The following is a 19,035-nucleotide window of genomic DNA, read 5'->3' as shown; positions in this document are numbered from 1 at the left end:
GAAGTACGTAAATATTGCCATATTGCGACAGACCAAAGGTCCATCAAGCCCAGAATCCTGTTTCCAACAGCGGCCAATCCAGGTCACAAATACCTGGCAAGATCCCAAAAAAGTACAAAACATTTTATACTGCTTATCTGAGAAATAGTGGATTTTACCCCAAGTCCAATTTAATAATGGTGTATAGACTTTTCCTTTAGGAAGCCGTCCAAACCTTTTTAAAACTCTGCTAAGCTAACCGTCTTTACCACATTCTCTGGCAATGAATTCCAGAGTTTAATTACACGTTGAGTGAAGAAAATTTTCTACGATTCGTTTTAAATTTACTACTTTGTAGCTTCATCGCATGCCCCCTAATCCTAGTGTAAACAGACACTTCACGTCTACCTGTTAAACTCCACTCATTATTATATAGACCTCTATCATATCTCCCCTCAGCCACCTTTTCTCCACGCTGAAGAGCCCTAGATGCTTTAGCCTTTCCTCATAGGGAAGTAGTCCCATCACCTTTATCATTTTCGTTGTCCTCCTCTGCACCTTTTCTAATTCCACGACCAGAATTGAACACAATATTCGAGGTGCAGTCGCACCATGGAGCAATACAAAGGCATTATAATGTCCTCATTTTTGTTTTCCATTCCTTTCCTAATAATACCTAACATTCTATTTGCTTTCTTAGCTGCAGCAGCATACTGAGCAGAGGGTTTCAACAACACCTAGATCCCTTTCTTGGTCAGTGACCACATCACCACCATGTATTTGTTTCTCTACCAGACTGGCGAATGCCTTTACGGTACTATGTTTGAATCTTATTCGACCACAACATCACCATGTATTTGTTTCCCTACCGGATTGACGAATGCCTTTACGGTACTATGTAAGCCACATTGAGCCTGCAAATAGGTGGGAAAATGTGGAAATACAAATGTAACAAACAAACAAATAAATAAATAAATAAATAAAGTAGAACCTTACATGACGTAGCTATAATTCGGGTTCCTCTTTCCCATATGCATCACTTTGCACTTGCTCACATTAAACGTCATCTGCCATTTAGACACTCAGAGGGGCATAATCGAAAGGGACACCCAAGTTTTGTTGGGGACGTCCTCGCAAAACATCCCGATGGATTATCGAAACAAGATGGACGTCCATCTTTTGTTTCGATAATACGTTCGGGGACACCCAAATCTTGAAATTTTGGTCGTCCTTAAAGATGGTCGTCACTAGACTTGGTCGTTTCTGATTTTCAGCGATAATGGAAACCAAGGACATCCATCTCAGAAACGACCAAATGCAAGCCATTTGGTCGTGGGAGGAGCCAGCATTTCTAGTGCATTGGTCCCCCTGACATGCCAGCACACCAACCGGGCACCCTAGGGGGCACTGCAGTGGACTTCATAAAATGCTCCCAGGAACATAGCTCCCTTACCTTGTGTGCTGAGCCCCCCAACCCCCCTAAAACCCACTACCCACAAGTGTACACCACTACCATAGCCCTTACGGGTGGAGGGGGGGTACCTAGATGTGGGTACAGTGGGTTTCTGGTGGGTTTTGGAGGGCTCGCTGTTTCCTCCACAAACGTAACAGGTAGGGAGGGGGATGGGCCTCAGTCCGCCTGCCTGAAGTACACTGCACCCACTAAATCTGCTCCAGGTAACTGCATACTGCTGTGATGGACCTGAGTATGACATCTGAGGCCAGCATAGAGGCTGGCAAAAATATTTTTAAAGATGTTTTTTGAGGGTGGGAGGGGGTTAGTGACCACTGGGGGAGTAAGGGGAGGGCATCCCCGATTCTCTCTGGTGGTAATCTGGTAATTTCGGCCACCTTTTTGAGCCTTGGGCGTAAGAAAAACAGGACCAGGTATAGTCGTCCAAGTGCTTGTCAGGGACGCCCTTTTCTTTCCAATATGGGTTGAGGACATCCATGTGTTAGGCATGCCCAAGTCCCGCCTTCGCTATGCCTCCGATATGACCCCTTGAACTTTGGCTGTCCCTGCGACGGAAAGCAGCTGGAGACGTCCAAAATTGGCTTTCAGTTATACCGATTTGGACAACTTTGGGAGAAGAATGCCCATCTTCCGATTTGTGTCGAAAAATGGGCATCCTTCTCTTTTGAAAATGAGCCTATCAGTCTCCCAGTCTCGTAAGGTCCTCTTGTGATTTTTTTCAATCCTCCTGCGATTTAACAACTTTGAATAACTTTGTGTTCTCAGCAAATTTAATTACCTCACTAGTTACTCCCATCTCTAGGTCATTTATAAATATGTTAAAAAGCAGCGGTCCCAGCACAGACCCCTGGGGAACCCCACTAACTACCCTTCTCCATTGAGAATATTGAGCATTTAACCCTACTCTCTGTTTTCTATCTTTTAACCAGTTTTTAATCCACAATAGGACAGTGCCTCCTATCCCATGACTCTCCAATTTCCTCTGGAGTCTTTCATGAGGTACTTTGTGAAGCGCCTGCTGAAAATCCAGATACACAATATCAACCGGCTCATCTTTATCCACGTTTGTTCACCTCTTCAAAGAAATGTAATAGATTGGTGAGGCAAGATTTCCCTTCACTAAATCCATGTTGGCTTTGTCTCATTAATCCATGCTTTTGAATATGCTCTGTAATTCTTAATAATAGTCTCTACCATTTTGCCTGGCACCGACGTCAGACTCACCGATCTATAATTTCCCGGATCTCCTCTGGAACCTTAATAAAAAAATTGGCATTACATTGGCCACCCTCCAATCTTCCAGTACCACGCTCGATTTTAAGGATAAATTACATATTACTAACAATAGCTCCGCAAGTTCATTTTTCAGTTCTATCAGTACTCTGGGATGAATACCATCCGGTCCAGGAGATTTGCTACTCTTCAGTTTGTAGAACTGCCCCATTACATCCTCCATGTTTATAGAGAATTGAATCAGTTTCTCCAACTCATCAGCTTTGAATACCATTTCTGGCACTGGTATCCCACCCAAATCTTCCTTGGTGAAGACCGAAGCAAAGAATTCATTTAATCTCTCCGCTACTGCTTTGTCTTCTCTGATCGCCCCTTGTACTCCTCGGTAATCTAGTGGTCCAACCGATTCTTTTGCCGGCTTCCTGCTTTTAATATACCTAAAAATATTTTTACTATGTGTTTTTGCCTCCAACACAATCTTTTTTTCGAAGTCCCTCTTAAGTCTTCCTTATCAGCATTTAGCATTTGACTTGACATTCCTTATGCTGTTTCTTATTATTTTCAGTCGGTTCCTTCTTCCATTTTCTGAAGGATTTTCTTTTAGCTCCGATAGCTTCCTTCACCTCACTTTTTAACCATGCCGGCTGTCGTTTCGTCTTCCGTCCTCCTTTTTTAATACGTGGAATATATTTGGCCTGGGCTTCCAGAAAATCAGCTACTCCTCCAAGCTAACACCCCGGAAATGCAGTAGAAAACAAGTATGCTTTCAACAGATGCTTAAAACACTATAAAAAAGGTTCCATCCTCAAAGCTAAAGGAATCTTATTCCATAAAGCAAGGGAAACCACAGAAAATGCCTGTTTACATGTAGTACTCAAACAAGCTTCCTTAATTCCAGGTACAACAAGAGTAAAAGACTCCCTGGAATGCAATTCCCTATTTGGGACATAGGCTTGTATGAGGGACACAAGCAGCAAAGGCATACAATCATAATATGCCTTATAAGCCAGGACTAAAATGTTAAATTGTACTCTATAATTTACAGGCAACCAGTGGTTTGGACATAAAATGGAGTCACATGATCCACTAGTTGCTCTACCTAATACCTGAATTGCAATATTTTGTAATGTCTGAAGCTTCCTCAGGCAATACTGAGGTAGTCACACAATCTAACTATGATATAAACAAGGCATAAAAGACAAAATAAAAAGCCTTCTCATCCACATACCCTCATATAGCATGTAATTTATGTAAAGTCATGAAACCACGACTCATCAATCTATCTATCTGCCCTGAAGTCCAATTGGTAGTCCAGACAAACTCCTAAATATTTAAATTAATCAACTACTGGTAAAGTTTCCCTACCCAGCTTAACAGTAGTATCCAGTCTCTCATGGCCGCCCATTACCCAGCAGGCAACTGTCTTCTTCACATTCAAAACCATTCTATTACTCTCTAAGCAATGACAAATCTCTTGAAAACAATCTTGAACATCGGCCAAATTAACAGCTACCAGTGAAACCCTTACCACCAACAAGATGTCATCAGCGTAAACATAGTCAATGAAGTCCACTAAAGGATGAATAAAAATATTAAAAAGAATAGGAGACAAAGACAATTCCCTGGGAACTCCACAGGTAAAAGCACAGGGAAACAAACTCTCTGAGTCCAATATCACTGAAAAGGCGCGATCATGCAAAAAACTTTGAAATCAAGCCAGAACTACAACATCTAACCCTATTGCCCGTAACCGAGCAAATAACAAAGAATGATCAATAACATCAAAAGCCAACGCTAAATCCAATGATAGTGCCACAACAGTATTGCCTGCATCCAAAATGCAACTCAGTTCACTCAACAAAGCAACTAAATTAGTTCCTGTACTACACCCTTTACGAAAAACAGCTTGCCTGGGGTGCAGGAGAGCATGATCTTCCATATAATCTATTAATTGATGTACCACTACCTCCTCCAACAGGTTCATCAACAAACTCAAAGTAGCATTTGGACAATAATGTTTAACTTTCAATGGATCTAAGGATTTACTTTTTAAAATGGGGGTAAACTATAACATGTTTCCAATCACGAGGTATTACACCCTCAGTCAAACTTTGATCAAACATAGCTAACAACAGAGGTAATATCCCATGAAGATCACAGGCTAGCCAACTCGGCCGCACTAGATCTAAAAATGGGTTTCTTTATGAACCTGTTCAATCAACTTTTTCAAATAATCTAAATACAATGGAACAAAAACCCTCTAACTACTCTCTTCCTCAGCACCAATATCACAAGTAACCAAACGGACAGAACTGTCTTCCAGTCCCAAAGTACCCATTGCATCTAGTAAATCATTCACTTTATTCATAAACAAAGAAGCCAAATTCTCTACTGGAAGTCTGGGAACCTGAACTAAGGTGGGGCCATCACTCAATTCCTGTACAATAACATATATATTATGCGCAGGACACGTGTAATGATCAGATCGCTAAAATAGGCCTTTTGCCTTCTGTACAGTTACATTGTATTGAACTTGAAACATTTTACAATGTACCCTTTTCTCCAGTCTCTCATAATGTGTGACCTGCTGTTTCATAAGGTGCAGACCCAAACAATACCATTGAGAGTGCCTGTCCTTCTAAACCCTAAGCGCCCGATAAGGGGCCAACTCATCCAACATTCTGGTCAATATCTCATGCCACTGGGTGCTTTTTGTTCTAAAGATAAATCCCTAACATTTGCAGGAAAAATCTGAAACAACGGAGACACAGAATCCAGTTCCATCCCTCCCCCCTCCCCCAAACAAGAGGAGAACACTTCTCCCTTAGGCTAACAAGCTTATATTTATGCATACTGAGTAAAGTGAAGCTCATGCTTCCAGCTGATGATTTTAGAACTGTTGATCAAAGTCTTGTCACAGCTGGACTACTGCAATGGCATTTACCTAAAACTTTCGCTGGAACATTTAAAATCATTGTAGGTCATTCAGAATGTGGCTGCATGGCTAGTGGCAGGGATACCGTGTAATTATCATGTCATTCCTTATCATAAGAAGTTACATTGGCTATCTGTGCAACTGCACATTAGGTTTAAAATTTTACTGTTAATTCAGAAGGTCCTACAGTACATGAATAGTGTTCTTAAGCTTTGTGTTTGGATGGGACACAGAAATTATCCATCCCAGCATTGGCTAAAATGTACTTGGCAGATACCAGAGCAAGCACTTTCTCAATTGCAGGACCATTTGAATGCAACAAGTTACCTAATGCCTTTAGGGTTATGGAAGATATGGCATTGTTTAAGAAGCAGCTTAAGCCTGATTATTTACTCAGGTATTTGGTGGCTAGTTATTATAATCAGTTGTGCAGTCTCTTTGGGAAGGTGGTTGCCGAGTTATCATCAGTGCAAGAGGCCCGCATAGATGTCTTTGCTGTGATTTTATTTTGGACACTTCTGTGGTGATGTGATCTAATTTTTATATCTGATAATTCATTTAACTGTAATTTAAATGTTTTAACTGTTAATTGTGTATGTTATGATGTAAGCCACCTAGGATTATGTGAAATAGAAATAACATATATACAAAACAAAAATGTCAAGGCTTAAGAACCACAGGGGCCCTTTGACTAAAGTGCAAGTGAATTTGAAATTACCACACATGTAATGCTTAAATTAACATGCATAAAAGGCAGGGGGCCATGTTCAGCTGCATTTATCGCACAGGGCATACAGTTAACTCACAGTCACTGCATTATATGTCTGGGTTGATGGCACAGGTCCTCCTCGCTATTGTCAGGGATTGAAATGTGGTGGCTGTGCGTTGCATAAGCAGCAATCCCCTTTCCTTCTCTCCGCCACCTGAGTCAATGCATCAATCCAAAATGGTGCAGATGGCCCCTAGTGGTTGTCACGTGGTTCCCTCTTGCAGTGGTGCTAAGTTCAGCTGTGCTATCAGTAGTCTGGAGAGCTAACGCACTGCCATGACTAGCCAAACCTGCTCCCACCCTGTCATGCCCAGACCCGGCCCACTCCTGCATTAGGCAGCTGAAGTGGCATTTGTTATACAAAGGCCCTTCTTTTAGCACAAGACAGTAGTGCTGGTCTGCGCTACTTTTTATTGCACTGATAATGCCGCATTAGCTTAGTAAAAGAGCACTTAAATATCTTGAGACATCTATATACTTATGGTCTATTCTATGGTGCCTTTGGCAGTGCAGTTATCAAGGTTATGAACAGGCACCATGGTATGTGGTAAAGAACTTACACCAGAGAAACGCATGCAGTTGTTCTATATAAAGAGAAGATACTGTACCACTAAGAGTAATTGCAAAGAAGCTGACGGTGGCTCCATTCAACAGTCACACAAAATCACATGCTAAATAGTTTTCAATTGCGGGCACATTCCTGGCAACATAGGCCTACAGATATGTGAATGAATAATGCAATAATAAAGACATTAAAATTCTTTCCAAGAGTGTCATCAAGTGGTATCAGACACAGGACAATAAGCAGATTGTTCCACCTCAAGTACCTTGAAAGCTGAAGTTGCCTACCAAGAATATTAAAGGTCAACTTATTTCTAACACAAATACAAGCGATGGACTGCTGAGCAGTAGGAGTATGCTATGTTTTCAGATGAAAGTACCTTCACTCAGTTCTGTAGCTTTTGTTCATATGTGAGGAGACCATCGAGGCAAAGACACAACTCCAGTTCGTGCCAACTGTTATGGCTTGGGGTGCAAGGGGTGGGGGTCAAGCAGGGTTATAAATTATGCCTAAGAATACAACCATCAAATGGAACTGTTTATTTGAATGTCCTGAAACACACACTCCCAAATTTCATGCACATTCACATTACCCATCTTCAACAAGAGGCTGCACCGTGCCATGGCACACAGAGCCAGTTGCTGAATTCTGTTTCAGAGGGATAATGTCACCCTCTCAAAGAGCCTTACTCCTGCAACCTGAGAGTATCGGGCCACAAAGCCACAGCCCGATGCTCCTGGGCCTGCAAAATTGGTTCCCAACAGGCTCCTGATAGCCCCCCCCCCCCCCCCCCGAGGCTACCTTTCAAATTCACTGGTGGCCCCTGGTGGGGGGGTGGGGTGGTGTTTATCCTGCATCCGAGGCGTTTTCGGCAGGAGCAATGTACAATCATATGACCCCTCTAAGTAGTCGTGTGAGACTACTGCTAGGGGTGCCATTTGGAAGTCTAAAGACCCTGGTACATAGGGCCTAAGCAGAGGATACATATTTTCTTGAAGAGCCCTATCTTTCTATCATAAGTTGGACAGCTTTTGAAGCACAGCTTCTTTATTAACATCTTAAAAAGGAAGGAAGCTATGACAAATTCAATTTTATTTTACATGAAAGAAACTGAGGCATTTTACTTAAAAAGGAAAAAATTCATGACTAAAAAAGAATAACATTTTCAATGCCCTGTTTATATTCCTATGGGTGTGTCTAGTATTAGCGAGCGCTAAAAAGTGAGTGTGCCTATAGCGCGGCTTAGTAAGAAACTGATACATTGGCACAGGAGCAGAATGACCACACCTGAATGGAAGCTAATCTCAGTGGAGAGAGTTACTCTGCCTCAGCACTGTCAAATGTCGACATCCACTTACTTGTGTGGCTGAGTCACATGCTTGACAACAGAAAAACGTGTTAACTCTGTACCTATTACATATGTCACCCTAAAAGATTAAAAAGGTATTAAGACATCCATCTCAGCATGCCAAAACAAGTTACAATTATTTTCATACGCACCATGTCTTTCCTGATTTTGTGGCACTGGTAGGTGTTAACTGAGTGACCATTACTTCAACATTCTCTGAATTGCTGTGTACTTCCTTAATAGTCATAGAAATCATTTTCCTCTGCTTCTGAGAAAGTTTCATTCCATGAGAAGCCAATTTACTTCCTCTATAAAATCAATAACATCACTGAGAAGAATGAGAACAGATTTTCATAACAGTTAGATATGTTATCATAAATTAGTTTATTGTCTAACCTGATAAATCGCTTAGGACAGCATCCCAACTAAGGTACAATAAATTATAATAATTACAAAACATTCATAAGAAATAAACATTAAAGGGGAAATTCATCAAGGTGCAGTAAAAGATCACCTTTTACTGTACCTTGATTCCCCGCAGGATTCAGCAACTTATGGGATCCCAGTACCGCAGGTTGAACTCTATGGTAAAAGAATAACATGTGCTCAGGAGCATCGGGCAGCAAAGCGATAGGCCCCCCTGCCCCAGAGAGTGCCTCAGGGTCCTTACCTAGTGGTCCAGTGGTTGTTGGGCAGGAATGATCCTCCTTCACTCCTGCCCGGCCGGTGAAGCATCCAAATGGCGCAACTACTGCTAGGGACATATCTCCTTATATGGAAATATGACCCCCCCCTAGCAGTAGTCATGTGAGACTACTGCTAGGGGCACCATACTGGATGCGGTGCTGGCTGGGCAGAAGCGAAGGGGGATCATTTCTGCCCAGCCATCAGGCCCTGAGGCCCTCTTTGGGGGCAAAGGGCCCGATCGTGACAGAATGATGTTACGTGGGGGGGGAGGAGATATCAGGAGGTAAGGATGCTGTTGGAGGGGGGGGGGCGTACAAGTGGCCCCGCGTACATCAAGCCGCAGTTTTGCGGCCCAATGCTCCCGGCTATTTTACCGTGATTTCTGGACACATAACATGATTTGCAGTGTATGTCATAATAAGGTACTTACAAAGCCCTAATAGTGTTTAACTATGGATTGGAGGAGAAGCCTAATGGTTAGTGCAGTGGCCTGAGAACCAAGGGAATGAGGTTCAAGTCTCACCGCAGCTCCCTGTAACTCGGGGCAAGTCACTTAACCCTCCACTGCCCCAGGTACTAAAATAAGTACCTGCATATAATATGTAAACTGCTTTGATTGTAACCACAGAAAGACAGTATATCAAATCCCATATCCTAACTGAATATTGTTTTAATTAGGTTCACACCCATTGAAGACAAGCATTAGTCCTAGATATGAGTTCTTCTTGATTAGTATCTATACTTGTAAAGAGCTGGATATCATCTATAAAAAGATGGCAGCTGATGTTATAATGATGAACAGTCATACAGTTGGAGAAAGGTCACAAACAATGGAAATACGGTGATACTATTTTTTAATTGAAGATAAAATCAGTAGCAGATAGAACACAACACCTGGTGTGACCACTTTTCAGCTTACGCCTGCATCAGGGGCATCACATTACAACCAGACAAAGCATTATATCATATCAGTGAATTGGAATTCTGACACAGGAATCAACTTAAAAATTGTCGGCAGACGGAGGAAAGTCTCAACAGTGTTGCAATTTAACCTACAAGCTTGCAACGTTCTAACCAATGATGTACAGCATCTACCAAGAGGTTTAACAAGATCTTAAAAAGCACTGGAGACATAACAACATAAGAATAGCCACACTGGGTCAGACCAATGGTCCATCTAGCACAGTATCTTGTTGCCAACACTGGCCAATCCAGGTCACAAGTACCTGGCAGAAACCCAAATAGTAGCAACATTCTATGCTACCAATCCCAGGGCAAGCAGTGGCTTCCCCTTGCCTGTCTCAATAGCAGACAATAGACTTTTCCTCCAGGAACTTGTCCAAATCTTTTAAAAACCCAGATACACTAACCATCTGTTACCACATCCTCTGGCAACGAGTTCCAGACTTTAGCTATTCCTTCAGTGAAATAATATTTACTATTTGTTTTACAGGTATTTCCATGTAACTTCATTGAGTGTCCCCCAGTCTTTGTACTTTTTGAAAGAATAAAAAAATGCCCCGCCCATGGCCCTGCCCCCTTTTCAACTATGTGACTAAGAATTTATGTGCACCACGTTACAGAATATACTTAGCGAGTTATGCACATGGGGGTGGGGATAGTGCTGGGCAGACTTATATGGTCTGTGCCAGAGCCAGTGGTGGGAGGCGGGGCAGGTGGTTGGGAGGTGGGGATAGTGCTGGGTAGACTTATACGGTCTGTGCCCTGAAAAAGACAGGTACAAATCAAGGTAAGGTATACACAAAAAATAGCACATGTGAGTTTATCTTGTTGGGCAGACTGGATGGACCGTGCATGTCTTTTTCTGCCGTCATCTACTATGCTTCTATCCAGCTTATAATCGAAAGTGATCGCCGGCCATGTTCCGACACAAATCGGGAGATGGCCGGCAATTTCTTAAAAGCGGCGAAATCGGTATAATCAAAAGCGGCATTTTTGACAGCATCGCCGCTTTCCCATCGCTTCGCCGGCGAAAGTTCAAGGGGGGGTGTCGGTAGATTAGTGAAGGCGGGACATGGGCGGGCATGGGCGTGGCTACCAGATGGCCGGCTTTCGCCGATAATGGAAAAAAAAAAGCGGCGTTAAGCAGTATTTCGCCGGCTTTACTTGGTCCTTTTATTTTCACGACCAAGCCTCAAAAAGGTGCCCCAACTGACCAGATGACCACTGGAGGGAATGGGGTATGACCTCCCCATACTCCCCCAGTGGTCACCAATCCCCTTCCAAACTAAAAAAATAAAAATAAAAACCTTTTTTGCCAGCCTGTATGCCAGCCTCAAATACTGTACCCACCTCCATGACAGCAGAATGTGTTGTATCCTCCGACAGCCTTTCCCTGGTTGTGATGTGGCTCTCGGGTGAGTGTGACACCTTTTCTGTTAGGTGCCCTGCAGAGTCACATTAGCAATGCATTGTGGTGGGTGTAGGGTACTGGGCTCTACTCCCATGGTGCTTTTCCCCCCTGCTAACTGGGTCAGAGTGTGCCCTATTTTGTTTCCTGTTGTAGTCCATGCGGTAGTGGCCATTTTTGTAAGCCAGTTTTAGTTCCCTTTCCTGTGTTACCCACGTTAGAGAACGTAGTTCTTACCTTGAATGGTGCTGAAAGAGGGCAATGTACACCACTGTGCCAGCTCTGACCTACTGCTAATCTTAGTACCAGGGGGCTCTGATCTGCAGTTAACTGTGAGTAAACGTAGTTATTTCAAGAAAGGACTTTTTCAGAGAGATTAGTCTTCAGGTGTGAACTGGTGTGCCAAAGTTATACAGCAGCAATAAGTCCTAGAGGCTGTATGCAGGTCCCTGGAGCAATTTTAGTGGGTGCAGTACATTTGTGGGTAGTGGGTTTGGGGGGGGGGGGGGGGGGGGGTTGGGGGGCTCAGCTCCTAAAGTAAGGGAGCTATGCACGTGGGAGCTTTTCTAAAGTCCATCGCAGTGACCCCTAGGGTGGCTGGTTGGTGTCCTGGCATGTCAGAGGGGCCAGTGCACTAAAAATGCTGGCTCCTCCCACGGCCAAATGCCTTGAATTTGGCTGGGGTTTGAGATGGCTGACATAACTTTCCATTATCGCTGAAAAACAAACCCGGCCATCTCAAACCCAGCAAACTCCACAGCATTTGGCCGGGCTAAACCGTATTATCGAAAAAAAAAGATGGCCGGCCATTTTTTTCGATAATACGGTTCCGGCCAGCTGTAGCGCCGGCGATCTATTTGGCCGGCGACATTCGATTATGCCTCTCTATGTTATTTATTTGTTACATTTGTAACCCACATTTTCCCACCTATTTGCAGGCTTAATGTGGCTTACATAGTACCGTGAGGCAGTAGCTACCTCCAGTGGTGAAACAAATAGAGTGATGTTATAGTCAGTGAGATAAATATATTACAGACACAGTAGGGAATTAGTGCTGATAATTTCTTGTTAACATCTAATTGACAGAGCTGATTAGTTAACTAATTAAGTTACGCACATTGTTATAGAATACACTTCAATTTCCGCATGGAAATTAAGGCATGATATACAGAATCCAGCAGTATATTCCTATGGGCGTCTTAGCATTTACTGCATAATAATGGTTAAGTCTCCAAGAAAAAAAATATTGTAATGCCTTGACTGATATTAACAAAAAATGTCAATTTTAGTTTTTGGCTCAGCAGATTTCTTATTAGTCTTGTAGACTTTCACTCAAATGAACAGGCCTAAAATAACTCAGACTAAGAAACAGAGGCAAGTTCCAACAAAAAAAAACAACAACCAAACAACAGAAAATGTAAAAGAAAAAAAAAAAGGAAGAAAAAAGCTGGACATCAAGATACAATCCAAAGCAGTAAGGTAATAGTGAAATAAATCAGACCTAGCTGACGTTTTGAAAGACTCAACTTGTCTAGTTATGAATGGCCAACTCATTTTCTTTGTTCTCCTTAAAAACATTAAAACTTGATGATTCAGAAACCCTATGATCCAGACAGGCTACATATTTTATACTGCCCAAATTTATGTGTACAGAAAGCTAACATTGCACAAAAAAACGACATTAAAATGCTCCGTTGCAATCATAGCCTACTATTTCATATTTTCTTATAGAGATTCTGTAATTATGTACCCTTCTGTAAACCACTTTGATTTTTTTGAGAAGGACAGTATATATATCAAATGTTATAAACAAACTAACCCTGTATTTGCCTTCACAGTAGCTTCTCTACTTTTTTGTACGTTTTCTTCAATTTCCATGATTGTTCTTAGATCCATTGCAGGGGCACTAGTAGGGCTGAAAGAAATTTTTTAAAAGTTATTTTTCCAGGCCTTTGTATTTCATCTTATTACATCTGCATTCAAATATTTCACATCCTAGCTAACTTTGGGGCCCTTTTACTAAGCTGCGATAGGCCCAACGCACCTAACGCAGCTAGAAATGGAGCATCGTGGGAATCACTCAGGCATCTTGCACTAACTCTGAAATGTGCATGTGCTAACCACGTACTAAAAAATATTTCTAATTCTTTTCAAGGAGGCATGTCATAGATGACATGTGAATGTTCCTGCGCTAACCAGTTTGAGCATCTACATTATCATGCACTAACTGGTTAGCACAGGGATAGCATGTGAGCCCCTGTCACCTGCAAAATGGAATGCGATTAAGTGCTCATGCAGTAATTTTAAAAATGGCCACATGCTAACGGCAACATTAGTGCATTTGCAAAATCATAGAATGAATTAAAATGAAAAAAAGGGGGGGGAATGGCTTACCATGCAGATATATATTGAGCACTGCTTGCTCACAACACACAATTTGCCATAACACTCATGATACTATAATATTTACAGAGTGAGTCATATCACAATAGGTTAATATATCATATTATTTTAATTCATTCTATGATTTTGTAAATGGTGTTATTAATGCGTATATGATTGTACATAATGGTTCATTTAAGTTTATTTTAGTTATCTTCATCCTCATATATTTATTTTTAATATTGTATTTTATATCTTATTATTTTTATGTTTTTGCATTTTAATTGTTTATTACTTTATGATATGGATGTTAATTTTTATGAAATGTGTATTTATAATTATCTTTATGTTAGACCCTTGAGGCAGGCGCTTGTGCTCCGAAACACTGCCCGTGTCGGGTCTTTTTCACAATAAAGGACTGCCATTGTCTCTTTCTTGAAGGCCCAGCGTTGCTTTTTCTTGTCTATATTGTATGCTTGTATGCTGTATTACCCTCTCTTTTGTGATTACCTAAAAGAGCTAGCCACCCAATTAGGAGAGGTTCCATGAACATTTGTATTCCTGGGGATGGACTGTGGAGCAGATTTGGACACGTTTGTTTTTTCAGGTGACTTCACATCCTCATTAGGCTGTGGATCTCTTGAATCCAAAACACAAGTTTTGACTTTCATCTGAAAAAGGTCATAAGAGAAATATTTACATTTTGGCACCATATCAATATCTTCTGCTTAGAATCTAATCCATCAAGGTATTTTCCCAGAAACAAACAAAGAAAAGAAAAGCTTTGGTAAAGCAGGTTTTAACAGAACAACTGGAAAAAACAAAATACATGGAAACTGTTTCAATTGATGAATTTTTAAATTTCTACATCATTTTAATATAATACTAGAAATTAGGCAAATATTTTCACTAATATGAGTTGAAAGTACATAATTTCCTGAGAATCAATTTACAATTTAACCATTATCTACAGTATGACATAATAAATAGCAGGCTTATTTTTGAAAGAGAAGGGCACCCATCTTTCGACACAAATCAGGAGATGGATGCCCTTCTCCCAGGTTTGCCCAAATCGGCATAATTGAAAGCTGATTTTGGGCGTCCTCAACTGCTTTCCGTCGCGGGGACGACCAAAGTTCCTGGGGGCGTGTCGGAAGCGTAGCGAAGGCGGGACTGGGGCATGCTTAACACATGGGCATCCTCGGCTGATAAAAGAAAAAAGAAGGGCGTCCCTGACAAGCACTTGGCCGACTTTACTTGGTCCATTTTTTCTTGCGACCAAGCCTCAAGAAGGTGCCCGAACTGACCAGATGACCACCGGAGGGAATTGGGGATGACCTCCTCTTACTCCCCCAGTGGTCACTAACCCCCTCCAACCCTAAAAAAAACATACTTTAAAAATACTTTTTGCCAGCCTCTATGCCAGTCTCAAATGTCACACCTAGCTCCCTGACAGCAGTATGCAGGTCCCTGAAGCAGTTTTAGTGGGTGCAGAGCACTTCAGGCAGGTGGACCCAGGCCCATCCCCCCCTACCTGTTACACTTGAGGTGCTAAATGTGAGTCCTTCAAAACCCACCAGAAACCCACTGTACCCACATGTAGGTGCCTCCCTTCACCCGTAAGGGCTATGGTAGTGTTGTACAGTTGTGGGTAGTGGGTTTTGGGGGGGCTCAGCACCCAAGGTAAGGGAGCTATGCACCTGGGAGCAATTTGGGAAGTCCACTGCAGTGCCCCCTAGGGTGCCTGGTTGGTGTCCTGGCATGTGAGGGGGACCAGTGCACTACGAATGCTGGCTCCTCCCACGACCAAAGGGCTTGCATTTGGTTGTTTCTGAGATGGGCGTCCTCGGTTTCCATTATCGCCGAAAACCGGGGACGACCATCTCTAAGGTCGACCTAAATGTTGAGATTTGGGCGTCCCCGACCATATTATCGAAACAAAAGATGAACGCCCATCTTGTTTCGATAATACGGGTTTCCACGCCCCTTCACCAGGACGTCCTGTGAGGATGTCCTCAGGAAAACTTGGGCGCCCCGTTCGATTATGACCCTCCACATCATCTATATATATCTATTATAGGGTGGCTAGATTTTCAGAAAGCTTTTGACAAAGTTCTTCATGAGAGACTCCTGAGAAAATAAAAAAAAAGTCATGGGATAGGATGCAATGTTCTTTTGTGATACAGTAGTTAGGAAAGCAAAGATGCAAATGGAAGAAAAAATAGCCAATATGGTATAAAGGGAAGATAAGACTTTTTTAGATATATAAGAATCTGATGGGGATTTATAGAACTCTGACCCTCAACCCTTAAGAGTAATCCCAGAGACAGCTTGAGCCACCTTAAGAGTACTAGCCCCGCCTGGGAGGAAGTGAGCCAGGGTAGAGGGGTGGAGCATAGACCAGGAAATATATAAGGGCCTGACTAAGGTTAAGAGGGCCCATAGAGAAGAAGAAGTCGAAGCCCCACGGTATGTCACCACAACCTATGATTAAGAATTCTGACCTGGCTGAGGTAAGCCGATTTTGCTTCTTGTTTGAAACTGACAAGCCTTGCTCTGGGATCTGGCTGGAGTCAGAACCTAGTACTCGAAGAAGAACTGAGAAAGACTCACAGGCTGTGTTTGGGGCAGGGCCGCCCTAACAGCCACCAGCAACAGACTGTGTTCAGGCCTTGCCAGCCTGAGGCCTGCTTAAGACTGTTTTCATTGAACTCCTTTGTCTGACTTTGTTATTCCAAAGGCCCCCCCGCTAATCTTCTCTCGGGGTATCACAAAGAATATAAGAATAGCCATACTGGATCAGACCAATGGTCCATCTACCTCAGTATCCTGTTACTAACAGTGGCCAATCCAGGTCACAAGTACCTGACAGAAACCCAAATAGTAGAAACATTCCATGCTACCAATCCAAGGGCAAGCAGTGGCTTCCCTATGTCTGTCTCAATCGCTGACTAACCTCCCCCCCCCCCCCCCCAGTTTACTAAGCTGCACTAGTGGCTGCCAGTGTGCAAATGCCAACACAGTCCATTCACTTTGAATCCCTCTGATATTAAGTCAAATCAACATTGTTAATGAACACATTTGGCTTTTTCAGGACAAGGGACAGAATGGACAAAGATACTACCAAATTGAAAAATTAAATGTTTTTAAAAGTGATAACAGTAAGGTAGAAACAAGTATATTTGAGCTGCCATACCTCAGTTTTTTCAGGATGAAATGCAGTTATGAAATCGGGTGAATGTAAATCTCTCGGACTGCCTGTTCCCACATAGCTTCCTTCAGAATCAGACATAAGCAACTCCTGAAGAGACTCCACAGAGTTCGCTTTTCCCAATTTTAATAGGCCTTACAGGTTTGAACATAAGCAAAGGAAGCACAAATACATAAAAATGTAATTAGACATAAAATATTTTATTCTAATTAAAGAACGAAGGAAGTTCACATGTCAAGTGCACCAAAACCTTTCAAAACAACAAATAATGCATTTATACTTTTTTTTTATTTTTTACTTTGTATCTTCATAAATGCTTTGCCAAATCCTACTAATTGGAGAAAATATAAATGAAGATCCTGTATAAAAATAAAATACAAAAAAACTCTGGTGCCCTTCTTCTAAGCAGCACTAGAAAGTGACCAGCGCTATCCCCAATGTGGGTTTTTCCCGAGCACTGAAGACCTTTTGGCGTGGCAGTAAAATGGCCGATTTTCCATAATTCCCAATAGCACACGAGCACTTACCAAAACCTATTTTCTATGCCGTAAGGGCTCATGCACTAATCACGCACTAATTGGTTAGCGTGCGGCGATGAAGCACAGTAGACGCCTACTCTCTCTGACCTATCCCAACTCTATTTTTTAGTGCATAGGAAGCACACGCCGATCCCAAAACTGCAGTGGGACACCTGAGCGCACCTCGCAGTAGTGGTTTTTAACCTGCAGTAACACCACGCATCAATGCTTACTGCAGTTTAGTGAAAGGGCCACTCAGTTTGAAATCAAAACATTTATATGTAAATTAGAAAAGAATGTTAAAATTTTTGTTTTTTATTTATGGGGTTTACATTTTTTTTATGCATGAAAAAATTTAAATTTAGCTTGTAAACTTGTTAAAAGCTTGCTTCAGCAGCACATATATTGGAAAGATATAGAGAAGAGAAAATATATAAATTGACAAGATGACTCCTAACTTGGGTGTGCAAAATTTCCAACTCTGTCAAATAATTTTATCTTCTGTGCATAGGAGAAAACATAAGTGGCCACACACAAATTTGTATTCAGCCTAGAATAGCCTTCAAAAAGGATCTCTAAGGAAGCTGTTTCAATTGAAAAGTGGCCAGAACTGTTGTCAGCGTGTGGGTTTTCCACATAGTGACCATTTTAAGCGTAGCGGTAAAATTGCTGCATTTCTATATTCTTTAATGGCCATGTGCTAACTTCCCAATCAGCAAGTGGCCATTACAGCTGGAACCCTTATCAACATCTATTTTATTGGCGCTAAGGGCTCCCGTGCTAACCCTGCAATAATTGGGCAGTGTTCACTACCTGATTAGCATAGGGCATGCCTCTTCTCCGCAGACTGTCACACCTCCTGTGCTGAAAATTAAATATTTTTCAGCACAGGATTAGCACTACTGATGGACACACTACTGCAGGATGCCTCAGCACGTCCTGCCTCAGCTGTATGGTAGGGCAAGTGCTAGTGCCTAGCATGGTTTAGTAAAATGGCCCCTAAGATTCTACCAACACTGAAGGCAAACAGAGTGGTATCTGTAAAGAAGGAATACCAAAATTCTTTGGCCTCCTTTATGAGGCAGCGCTACCAATTAGCATGTGCTGAATGCAAAGAAGCCCATGGGAACTGAATGAGCTTCTTCGCATTCAGCGTTCTGCTAATCAGTAGAAGGAGCCCACAGTGGTCCATGCCATGATAACATCATGATTAGACTACTGTAATGTCCTGTACATTCCATCAGCTCTAGCTAATTCAGAATGCTAAAGCACGACTGATAGAAGACTGCAAGTGGCGTGACCTCATCACACCCTTCCTGCAAAAACTACACTGGCTACCACTACCTTACAGGGCTAAGTTTAAAATTCTTTGATTTTCAAGATCCTCAGACAAAATGGGCCAGAGTAGTTAAAGAATAAGTTAGCCCTTTACACATCTTTGAGACCTCTAAGGTTCTTCTCAAGGATCATCACTATCTGTCGCCTTGTCAAAAGAAATTGTACGATGTGATACCCGCCAGCGAGCCTTCTCAGGAGTAGCCTTCACGCTCTAGAATTTACTCCCAG

The 19,035-nt window shown here is 42.2% G+C and overlaps 1 protein-coding gene across 1 annotated transcript in view; it reads right to left on the bottom strand.

The window, feature by feature from the left end:
* Positions 1 to 19,035, bottom strand: part of IBTK (inhibitor of Bruton tyrosine kinase) — a 183,793-nt gene that overhangs the window by 23,777 nt on the left and 140,981 nt on the right. Inside the window, 4 exon segments of the mRNA XM_030188611.1 lie at positions 8,453 to 8,608; positions 13,178 to 13,273; positions 14,251 to 14,411; positions 16,937 to 17,085. Coding sequence (XP_030044471.1) covers positions 8,453 to 8,608; positions 13,178 to 13,273; positions 14,251 to 14,411; positions 16,937 to 17,085 — 562 coding nt within the window.

Source organism: Microcaecilia unicolor, unplaced genomic scaffold (genome assembly GCF_901765095.1).
Source record: "Microcaecilia unicolor unplaced genomic scaffold, aMicUni1.1, whole genome shotgun sequence".
In the NCBI taxonomy this organism is placed as follows: Eukaryota; Metazoa; Chordata; class Amphibia; order Gymnophiona; family Siphonopidae; genus Microcaecilia; species Microcaecilia unicolor.
The sequence above is the reverse complement of the archived record's forward strand: the minus strand, read 5'-3'. Positions and strand labels throughout refer to the sequence as shown.